Source organism: Homarus americanus, unplaced genomic scaffold (genome assembly GCF_018991925.1).
Source record: "Homarus americanus isolate GMGI-L3 unplaced genomic scaffold, GMGI_Hamer_2.0 scaffold50281, whole genome shotgun sequence".
NCBI lineage: Eukaryota > Metazoa > Arthropoda > Malacostraca > Decapoda > Nephropidae > Homarus > Homarus americanus.
The window spans coordinates 2677154-2688439 of record NW_024742338.1 but is presented as its reverse complement, the minus strand read 5'-3'; the positions used below and the strand labels follow the sequence as shown (position 1 = coordinate 2688439).

Sequence of the window (11286 nt, the reverse complement as noted above, 5' to 3'; positions counted from 1 at the left end):
GAAACGTACAGCTTGGCGTGTGTGTGTACGTGCATGTCTACGTGCGTGTATGTGTACGTGTGTATGTGTGTGCACTTCATATAATCTGGGCTCTCCCACTTGCTCGTTTTCGCACCACCACTCCCACAGCCCCACACCCCAGCCCCACCACCACTGCTACGATCACGCCCACGGCTATCAGCACTTTGGCTATATAAGATAAAGGAACGTCCTGCCACCATTCCAGTAGTTCCTCCTTCGCTTTCTCTCTGGCTGCAGGAAGAGATGCCACAGTGTTAGAGTATGGTGGACCTAATGCAAGTTTAATCTGGCGTAACTTTCTCCAATGTGTATACTAATTTAACTTAAGGTAGGTAATACTAATTAATCTTAATATAATTAATACTTATTTAATTTGGGGTCAGTCAACTCTACTTATCCTAACCCTATTTCAACTTAATCCAAACCTAACTTAACCTACTCCTAACCCAACCGAAACATAGGCTTTAATATGTCGTAATTTAATTCAAACTAAACTCGTTACTCAACCATGGAACTGAAGTAGCCAGTTTAGTTGAGTATACCCTCACTCTTCAACATTTTCTTTGATTAAACTTTATATGCGGGGTAAACTATTATATTATATATTTCTTTATGTTTATGCAATAAATATTGATGTGAACTGAGACTATCTATAAGACTTTCTCTGACCATCTACTGACACAACCGTAGCCAGACTCACTTTTCTGGCAGGAGACGAAGCCGAAGGAACCTCTGTCCAGAGTCACGAGGTTGGACGGCAGGTTGTAGGGAAGGACGTGGTCATTCTCCTTCTGGAAAGCGAAGGTCTTGTTGCGGTTGACACTGTACAGCACACCACTCTTGAGACTATAATCATCCATATTAACGATCGTCCCAGAGAAAGAGAGCCAGAAATTCTTCGCCACTTGACTCAACTTCCCTAGGTCGAGTGTGTCCAGGTGATGGCTGGCGACGGGGTAGTTTTCGGGGTTGCTGGGCATCATACACGCTGTGGGAGCAAGTTGTTCAATTACTTATGAATTCAATATTAATTTATATGTCAATTAAAGTACCATCATCATCAGTTCTCAGGATTGGTGACTACGGCCCTCCGCACTTTAAATATTTTAGTGTTTACCGGTTGTATCTCTCCGGGGGCCACAATTATTCACATCTTTCATCCATTCTCAGTTTTTGTCTTCTCCTGCTCCTCCTACCCTAAGTTAAACCCAAGAATTTCCCCAATTTCCCTTTGACTGTGCCGTGTCATAAGCTAATGCGAATTGGGTTGGCATCTGTCAGAATCACTAGTGGAAATGTCAGGTAGACAGATGTCCTGAACACCTGTGGTTTTCGTGTTCAGTAACTACACTTATAATTTGTTTAAGCTATTATACGTTTATTATTATTGTTAGTAGTAGTAGTAGTACACGAACAAACATATCCCTCAAACATTAACACACAGGAACTTGCAATCACGTACGTACACACCAAACCACACACGGAAGTGACACACACACACACACACACACATGTATTGTACAAATGATAATTGTCATTTATGTTAATTAAGCCACACTCAAATAATGTCCATGCATGGTCATACTGCGCCGAATTTGAGAAACTGCGCATAAACATCAGGCGCTGTACAGACAATGTTTTTTTTTTATGTATGAGCTAAGAGAGAGAGACAGAAAGTGCCAGCGTAGGCGACGGTACTTGGTATACTCTCTCTCCCTCAGTTTACACCTAAAGATAATATCCTTCATCTGGCAATTGGAGGAAAAATACGCAAGAGTGATAGCCACTTAAACACCTAAAGAAATGCCAACCTTTCCCTCTAATTAAATTATCTTGCATATTTTGGTTGGAATTAAAAATCCTCAATATTTTTTATGGGAAAAAATCCTTTACATTGTGGAGGGAAAAAATATTACAGTTCCAAATACAAATTATGACTTACATTGGAGCGTCCAGGAAGAAATCTCCTTCGCTGCGCATGACAACTGCGGCCACCACACTGTGACAATCCTCACCAGTAACGACAATCTACCGTGACACCACTTCATGATTGTCACAATATTGTCCAAAAAGTTACTAAAATAACTCGCTTCATTCACCACAAAACACAATATATAAATTATACACAATTTCTGAATGTAAGAACAAAATAATTCTGGTTATACTTGCACCGAAACGTAATTTGAGCTGTTTTGATTATTTTAGTTATAATTCAAACCCATATTAAAATTCAATTATGTGGGTTTTGGGCTTGAATGGTTGGCAGCGGAGCTCAGATGTTTACGCTATGGCTGTGACCAACACACTGGACTGAAATTAGAGTTGCATTTGCATTAGTTATAACTTGTCCACCGGAAACAGGGGGGAGGGGAGGTTAAGGGGTGAGGAGGGGGCGGGGTTAGGACATATTTATGTTTTGCTTTTCGTTCGTACTGTAGATAAAAAGGTGGGGAGCTTACATGTTACATCTCTCTCTCTCTCTCTCTCTCTCTCTCTCTCTCTCTCTCTCTCTCTCTCTCTCTCTCTCTCTCTATATATATATATATATATATATATATATATATATATATATATATATATATATATATATATATATATATATATGTGTGTGTGTGTGTGCACTTTTTGTTACATTTGTAAAGATAAAACCCACAACCTTATCTCCTTTATCTCCATCATCATACCGTTGTATTCCAGGTTTTATTATATCGTACTCTTAATCATGCAACACAAATAAACATTATTACAAATTGCTCACTATTGGTAGTTGTAAAATACCAAAGAAATAACTTGATGGGCATAACTTTAGATTCGCCTCGTGATGTTGGTAAAGTATTGATGTTGTCTTTTATCATACACAGGTTAATGCACTCGTATCTTAATTTGACATCTTTAGGAATTGTCTGGAAGTAATGGAAGTGTTTATTTCCCTCTCGTTTGAACAAAGAACTGCACCCAAACACTGGATATTGTTAGCTTAGATTAAGGTTAAGTTAGTGTTCGGTTTGGTTAGATTTGTGCTCGGTTAGGTTAGATTAGTGTTAGGTTCGTGGAGGTTAATTCGTGTTAGTTTAGGATGAGTTTGTGACTGTGCTGGGACTGGGAGTAGAGCCACCGCCATTAGTTACGGAAACAGGAGCGCCGCCGCGTCTCAGAAATCAGGAGGGGAACTACAGTAGTCATTCCGTTTTTTTTCCGTCCTATTTAACTTAACGCTCCTCGCTGGCCACTACTTTCCTAAAACACATTAATGAATAATATATTACAATTTGAAAGCAACGTATATTATGGAATAGCCGTCAGTACAGATAACAATAAATTCAAGTTAATGAAAAGTATTTGCGAAGACACATTTTGAGGACGATGCTACTTTGTAAAAATAGCTGCTGTTTTACCACCCTTTTGTGCCATTTATTTAGATATTGAAATCTTGAAAGAAAAGAGCAAATAAATAAAAAACTTTGAAAACAACCTTGTATATATTATTTCTATACATAATGTTGAACGTTATACTGTGTCAACATATGTCTGGTTTTCCATAATAGTCGAAAATAGTAACTCCAGCAGAAGCCATAGCGACGGTACTATTTTAAAAGTCAGAGGGACAGCGAGAGCGGCGGCGCTATTTTTTTCTATTAAGTTGTGATAACGGAAGTGACACTGTTAGCGTAGCATAGCACAGCATAGCGCGGCCACCACTGCTTTGTTAATTCAGAGATCAGATCCATGACAATATGTCGGGAAAGAAAAAGTAAAAAACATCAGTGCTAATGAAACTCTTTTATTTCCATTACAAAATAACACACAAAAATTCAAAATCCCTGAAATCAATATCATACACAAACAAAATTGACTCGAATAAATTCATGTAGCACGAGTTTATATTTACAATTTATTAGTAATTTACTTAAGAATAAATTCACCCTGGTTTATAAATTTTTGACCTAGTTAATTGTCGAAGCTCAGTTATAACATTTATATTAACAATTAAACATCTGACTTTTATATCGATGAATGTTAGTTTACTGTGTGTGTTAATGTTATGTTTTAATGTTAAAATAAACACGACATGATAACTTAGAGATGGATCAGTCTTCTTGAACGAGGATTTGACGGCTTGTGTGTGTGTGTGGCTGGTACCCATTGTCTGATATGTAAACAAACAGGTGTGCATTAATTAACGCTCAGATGGAATGTTCACATGAAGATTAGCACCCTCCCTACACAGTTAATTTCACCTGATGATTAAATACCATATCGCTACCTCGGGGATTAGGTTTGGTTAGTGTTAGGTGCTGACGTCAGGGAACATCGCCCTGGTGGAGGTGGAGGCTGAAGGTGTAGCCTCCCTGTTGACCACTTGCTACGCGGTGTAAATATTGTTGTTACCAGGAGTGAAGAATCGCAGCTCATCAGGGTGGAGGTGTCGACAGTTGTGTGGCAGAGGTGTAGACGACTTGGGTTCTGTCTGATTCCCTCTCATTGATCCTCCTCGAAGTCTTGCGAATGGAGGAGGAAGTTTTTTCTTCTCCCTCATACTCTGACTCCTGACGAAGGCTTCACCTGTGTTACCCATCTTGAAGAAGAGTAGTTCGCCTTCTCTCAGTGTCCGAACGTTTCCTGGGTGATTCTTGGTCGAGGTGGTAAGAACCTGTGCAGTGTCCTCCTCCGTCTTAGCTTCTGTAGAGGAACCTTTAACACACCCTTCAGGAACTGGTGACAAGGATTCACAATCTTTCTTGTGTAGTTTATTACTATGTGTAAACTTGTCAACGAGAGTAGCGACACCAGATGCCTCCCCAACATTGTGGTCATCTATGGGGTGATGTTTACCGTCTGTAGTGTCTCTCTGTGAGCTAAGACTCTTTGATGGGACAGTGGCACTCCTTCCTCGCCCCTCAGCCGACTCATGACCATGGCGACTGGCTAGTTTGACCCTCAGTGACCCCGTCTTTAGCACACTCCGTCCACGTAATAGTGATTGGTGGGTCTTGACATTAATTTCTTCCCTTCTTCCTTCTTCCTTCCTATTTCCTTCTCTTCCTTCTTCCTTCCTGCTTCCTTCTTTATCCTTTTTTTCATGTTCCCTTTTGACCTCTTGTGTCGTCTTGAGGTCGTGTTGTTGTCGTCGTCCTTCTCTTCGTTCTAGCCTCTCTTGTTCTTCGATTTGTCTTCTGCGTAGTTGTTCCTCTCTCTCTCTTCGTTCTTGTTCTCTCTTCATTGGCTCTTGTTCTCTATATTTTTCTCTTTGTTCTCCTTCTGTTCTCTCTTTCTCCCGGTGTTTTTGTTCCACCTGTTGCAGCTCTTGTCTCCTCTTATCTACTTGTTCGTTTTCTTTATCTCTCTTCTTTTTCCCCTCCTCTTGTTTCCTCTTCTCTTCATCTTTTTCAGTATACCTCATCTTCATTGACCTCTTTTGTCCCCGGCTATCCATAGTCTTCTCTTGGTGGTCATTTATTAAGTGTTGTGCGGTGTCGTCTCTTTCCTCGGGCCTGGAGTCACCGTCACAAGAGGTTAAGTTGTCTACACTGCTCCTCCTCCGCCCCATCATTAACCCCAGGGAGAGTGTCTTGGTCCTTGGCCTTGTGTCCTCTTCTCCTATCTTATCTGGATCATTTTTCCCGTATGAAAATGACCTCACTTGTGTGGCGGCTGAACTGTGTGATCTTCCTCTCGGCTGAGTCTCGGGCGTCTGGGTATCAGCGCTGCCCTCAAAGCGGTTCCGGAGTAGAGTCTTGATCGCTGTCCGCTCTTGTTTGACTTGGCCGTCTCCGCCACCACTCCTCTTGTGAGACTGACTTGACAACGTCTCTTCGAATTTCTTTCTGAGTTTATTCACTGAAGGAACACCTTTAGGGTGTACTGTCACCTCCGGGTAGGGCTGAGCAGGTCTCTCGTCGCGGGTATTGATTGTTAGAGGCTGAGGGTGTTGTTGTTGAGAGCAGTCTTGCTTTATTACCTCTTTGGGTACATTGTCTGGGTCAGTCACCTGAGGCTGGGTATTGTGTGCTTTGGTCAACTGCCTCCCACACGCCTTCTGTGTGCTGGCGAGGGCTGTGCTGGCGGGGACTTTGCCGGCGGGGACTGTGCCAGCAGGGATTGTGTCGACGAGGACTGTGCTGGCGGGGGCTATGTCGACGAGTACTGTGCTGGCGTGGGCTGTGTCGACGAGGACTGTGCTGGCGTGGGCTGTGTCGACGAGGACTGTGCTGATGGGGGCTGTGGTCGACCCCGCTTTTGTTTTTCTCTCAAACTCAGTCTTGAGCTTCCTCACTGACAGAGATGTGTGAAGACTTTGGTTGGGTGAAAGGCCCACGTCACCTTTAGTTTGAGGACGAGAGGTGGCAGCTGGGCTCTTGGTGTGTTGTGTCGACTTCCCTTGTGGCTGTTTTTCTGTAATCTCTACTGGCTTGGGTGGTAAACCAAGTGGTGGTCTGCTGGTGTCCTCACACGGTGTGTCGTCACTGGCAGGAGCCGCGCCACCTGCCTCAGGTTGTTGTGTATTTTCAAAGTGTTGTAGAAGTATCTTGACAGACTGTCGAGTAATATTGTGCATCTTTATCATGGACTCCTCCATACTCCTTCCTTCCCATTTTACTAAGCTTTCATGGCGACTCAGTCTTTTTCTCTTGGTGGCAGTGTTGGATCCTGGAGTACTTAAAGGATCGTCCATGTTGGTATCACCAGGTGGGGACGCCATGTGACTCACCCACCTGTCAGCAGTCTTTGAGTCTGTCTCGTGGCTTTGGTCGAACTTGTTCTTCAGGTTCTTCACTGATGGCAGAGTACCGGCAGGGAATTCATCTCTAACATCCCTCAGTTGCTTCTTGCGCCTCGTCCACAGATATCCGTCAGACACAGACCTGGTCAGCTTACGTTGGTCAGCTGAGGATGGATCATCGGGTGTGCTAGTTAGCGAGGTGACGGACGCAGCCGTCGAATCTGAACACTCGCTCAGCCTCGGGTTGATGGACTTACTTGTCACCAATGGAAGAGTGGAGGTGGACGTCCCTCTAATCAGGACACTTCTCAGGCCAGACTTGTGAGGTGTTGGTAAAGACAGTGGCCGCGTCGCCCTGCCTCCCTCTCCCCCCAGCAACGGCAGGGACTTGGTACGCAGGAGCTGCAGCAGTGAGCCGTCCTCTGTCTGTGGCGATACATCCAGGTTCACGTCATCATATGGAACGGATTTTGTCCTCCAAGCAGCCGCCATCTTGAGTGAGGACGACAACCTCTCTGACGTTGCCGACTCGTCGCCCACCGCTGTGTCCTGGAGTGTACTGCCTGACAGCTTCCCGGCGGTGTAGGACGGGAAGGATGAGGATGGTATCTGTAGGTCAGCGTCACCACCAGAGCCTCCTGTAGCGTCACCAGAGCCTCCTGTAGCGTCACCAGAGCCTCCTGTAGCGTCACCAGAGCTTCCTGCAACACAAACAATACCTTACAGCCATATCCGGACTTGCTCCTGTTTAAACCCTGGAGTATACTGTAGTGTCATGTTATTGTACTCCAGGAGTCATCATGCTGAAGTAGTTAAGAACACTCCAGGGGTTAAGTTATCATCCTGAAGTAGTTAAGAACACCCCAGGGATTAAGTTATCATCCTGAAGTAGTTAAGAACACTCCAGGGGTTAAGTTATCATCCTGAAGTAGTTAAGAACACCCCAGGGGTTAAGTTATCATCCTGAAGTAGTTAAGAACACCCCAGGGGTTAAGTTATCATAGGCCTGCTATGTCTAAAAAAAACCTATACACATTGTATCTATCTATCTATCTATCTATCCGTCCGTCCGTCAGTCTGTCTATCTCACCTCCTTCAGTTCCATCATGTGACGCCCCTCCTTAGTGATCACCAGCGGCAGGGAGAGGAAGGAGTGAAGTCAGGTTTATCTTATCGCGGCCACGGCAGATACCACGTCAGAAGAGAGGTATTTACATGAGCTATTTAGATACTGTCAGTCTTCGTCCTCATTAAGTCGTCTGGTTATGTGGTAGTATGGGTCGTCGTCATCATGTGGGTCGTCTGGGTATGTGGTAGTGTGGGTCGTCGTCATCACTGGGTCGTCTATGTATGTGGTAGTGTGGGTCGTCGTCATCATGTGGGTCGTCTGGGTATGTGGTAGTGTGGGTCGTCTGTGTATGTGGTAGTGTGTGTCGTCATCAGGTATGTGGTAGTCATCAATAGTCTGGGTATAGTGTGGGTCGTCGTCATCATGTGGGTAGTCTGGGTATGTGTGGTGTGGGTCGTCGTCATCATGTGGGTAGTCTGGGTATGTGGTAGTGTGGGTCGTCGTCATCATGTGGGTCAGGTCGTCGTCAGTATGTGTGGTGTGGGTCATCATCATTGAGTCGTCTGGTAGTGTGGGTCGTCGTCATCATGTGGGTCGTCTGGTTATGTGGTATGTGGGTCGTCTCGTTATGTGGTAGTGTGGGTCGTCGTCATCATGGGTCGTCTGGTTATGTGGTAGTGTGGGTCGTCGTCATCATGTGGGTCCTCTGGTTATGTGGTAGTGTGGGTCGTCGTCATCATGTGGGTCGTCTTGTTATGTGGTAGTGTGGGTCGTCGTCATCACTGGGTCGTCTGGTTATGTGGTAGTATGGGTCATCATGTGGGTCGTCTGGGTATGTGGTAGTGTGGGTCGTCGTCATCACTGGGTCGTCTATGTATGTGGTAGTGTGGGTCGTCGTCATCATGTGGGTCGTCTGGGTATGTGGTAGTGTGGGTCGTCGTCATCATGTGGGTCGTCTGTGTATGTGGTAGTGTGGATAGTCGTCATCATGTGGGTCGTCTGGGTATGTGGTAGTGTGGGTCGTCGTCATCATGTGGGTAGTCTGGGTATGTGGTAGTGGGTCGTCGTCATCATGTGGGTAGTCTGGGTATGTGGTAGTGTGGGTCGTCGTCATCATGTGGGTCGTCTGGGTATGTGGTAGTGTGGGTCGTCGTCATCATGTGGGTCGTCTGAGTGTGGTAGTGTGGGTCATCATCATTGAGTCGTCTGGTTATGTGGTAGTGTGGGTCGTCGTCATCATGTGGGTCGTCTCGTTATGTGGTAGTGTGGGTCGTCGTCATCATGTGGGTCGTCTGGTTATGTGGTAGTGTGGGTCGTCGTCATCATGTGGGTCCTCTGGTTATGTGGTAGTGTGGGTCGTCGTCATCATGTGGGTCGTCTTGTTATGTGGTAGTGTGGGTCGTCGTCATCATGTGGGTCGTCTTGTTATGTGGTAGTGTGGGTCGTCGTCATCATGTGGGTCGTCTCGTTATGTGGTAATGTGGGTCTGTTGAGTTGTTAGTGCTGTGTTGATTGTGGTGATGGAATAGTGTGATCAGCTAAACTAACCTAACCTAACCTATTCTAACCTAACCTAATCTAACCTAACCTAACCTAACCTAACCTAACCTAACCTAACCTAATCTAACCTAATTTAATCTTAAAGTCCGCTTCACGCTAGCCCGTGTTGACAGTCGTCACTGACATAGTTTAGCCATCGATGACATCACGTAAACTGTGGTCAGTTCAGACGTGGTAGCTAAAATGTAAACAAACAATGGTGCTATGCCTTCTTCCTCACAGCTACACCCGGGGCCCCAGCTGGGAGAAGAAAATGGTCGCGACAATTCTAAGAGTAATCATATTATTAGTTGAGCTGAATTTCATTGTTATTTGACTAAATTTTTAATGTGATTTTTTGATTAATTTCAACAACATACAGACGGGTACCTCTGCTTTCCGTTTGGACATCTCGACCGTGTCGACGGGTAGATTAGAAACGGACTGAGGACGTTCACGTCTTCAAGATTCACACACGACTTCCACCAAAGGCCAAACGGGCCGCTATGACGTCATCGATGGCTATAAAAGTCAGGGGCGGTCGTCAAAACTGACGAGTGTGGGCCTGTCCTTACACCACCTACCAAGAGGCACTCACTGCACTGCCTCTCTCAACTGTCCGGTCAAGTGAGTCCACTTTTTTTTCATTTTCACGCGGTAAAAAACTGTACACTCGACCTTATACTTGGTAATTACTGTACTACGTTAAATCACCTTAATCTAACACCTAGTGAGCGGCGCTTAATTACCCTGGTAGTTGAATCGCCTTCTCCAAAAACAACAACAATCAACTATACAATATACAGTACGTGGTTTTAGAAAGTCATCACAAAGTTATAGTATTGTAAGATAGGATCACCTGAAGATTAACACCCCAGCTTATTTCACCTGATGATTAAACACCCTAACGCTACCTGGGGGAAGGGTTAGGTTAGGTTAGCGTTAGGGGAGTTAATCTTAAGGTGAAACACTCTAGGTGGTTAATCTTCAGGTGAACTATAAAACCGTATATACTCACCTGTAGAGTGGACCTGTCTATAACCCCCGGGCCTCGCTAACTACAGTGGCTGTGTGGGTGACCTGTCCGTGGTGTCTGAGGCACTGATAACAGATCCTGGTGTGATAACGAAGATAACACGCGCTGATAACCTGAGTCAACGATTATCTTATACTGAGCAACTCTTAGTGCTTGACTCACTGACTGTGTGCTTGACTCATTGACTGATTTAGTGATTGATTGACTGACTGACCGACTACGGCAACTTCTTTACTCCCGGAAATAACAAACATTTTCTATGGCAACCTTTCACCATGTCAACCCTCACTATGGCAACCCTTCACCATGACAACCCTCACTATGGCAACCTTTCACCATGACAACCCTCACTATGGCAACCTTTCACCATGACAACCCTCACTATGGCAACCTTTCACCATGACAACCCTCACTATGGCAACCTTTCACCATGACAACCCTCACTATGGCAACCTTTCACCATGACAACCCTCACTATGGCAACCTTTCACCATGACAACCCTCACTATGGCAACCTTTCACCATGACAACCCTCACTATGGCAACCTTTCACCATGACAACACTATGGCAACCTCACCTATGGCAACCTTTCACCATGACAACTCACTATGGCAACCTTTCACCATGACAGCCCTTCACCATGACAACCCTCACTATGGCAACCTTTCACCATGACAACCCTCACTATGGCAACCTTTCACCATGACAACCCTCACTATGGCAACCTTTCACCATGACAACCCTCACTATGGCAGCCCTTCACCATGACAACCCTCACTATGGCAACCTTTCACCATGACAACCCTCACTATGGCAACCTTTCACCATGACAACCCTCACTATGGCAACCTTTCACCATGACAACCCTCACTATGGCAGCCCTTCACCATGACAACCCT

General features: G+C 45.0%; 2 protein-coding genes across 2 annotated transcripts; both read right to left on the bottom strand.

The window, feature by feature from the left end:
• On the bottom strand, positions 1 to 2325 carry LOC121876854. Its single transcript, XM_042382327.1, has 3 exons — positions 1964 to 2325; positions 722 to 1009; positions 1 to 252 (listed from the first exon to the last, which is right to left on the bottom strand). Exons 1-3 carry the CDS (start codon positions 2067 to 2069, stop codon positions 77 to 79), a joined length of 570 nt encoding a protein of 189 aa, XP_042238261.1. The 5' UTR covers positions 2070 to 2325; the 3' UTR covers positions 1 to 76.
• Positions 2326 to 3786: 1461 nt separating this feature from the next.
• LOC121876853 lies at positions 3787 to 10403 on the bottom strand. The gene is made up of 2 exons (XM_042382326.1): positions 10369 to 10403; positions 3787 to 7422 (listed from the first exon to the last, which is right to left on the bottom strand). The coding sequence occupies exon 2, from the start codon at positions 7232 to 7234 to the stop codon at positions 4385 to 4387; it is 2850 nt and encodes a 949-aa protein (XP_042238260.1). The 5' UTR covers positions 7235 to 7422; positions 10369 to 10403; the 3' UTR covers positions 3787 to 4384.
• Between the last annotated feature and the right edge of the window lie 883 nt (positions 10404 to 11286).

Bases quoted from the DNA above. Each gene is read 5' to 3' on its own strand.
- LOC121876854 (XM_042382327.1), bottom strand. From the start codon at position 2,069: ATGAAGTGGTGTCACGGTAGATTGTCGTTACTGGTGAGGATTGTCACA. The intron at 1,010-1,963 runs GTAAGTCATAAT...TTGCTCCCACAG, and splicing joins TTCTTCCTGGACGCTCCAAT to CGTGTATGATGCCCAGCAAC. The intron at 253-721 runs GTGAGTCTGGCT...CTCTTCCTGCAG, and splicing joins CTTCGTCTCCTGCCAGAAAA to CCAGAGAGAAAGCGAAGGAG.
- LOC121876853 (XM_042382326.1), bottom strand. From the start codon at position 7,234: ATGGCGGCTGCTTGGAGGACAAAATCCGTTCCATATGATGACGTGAAC.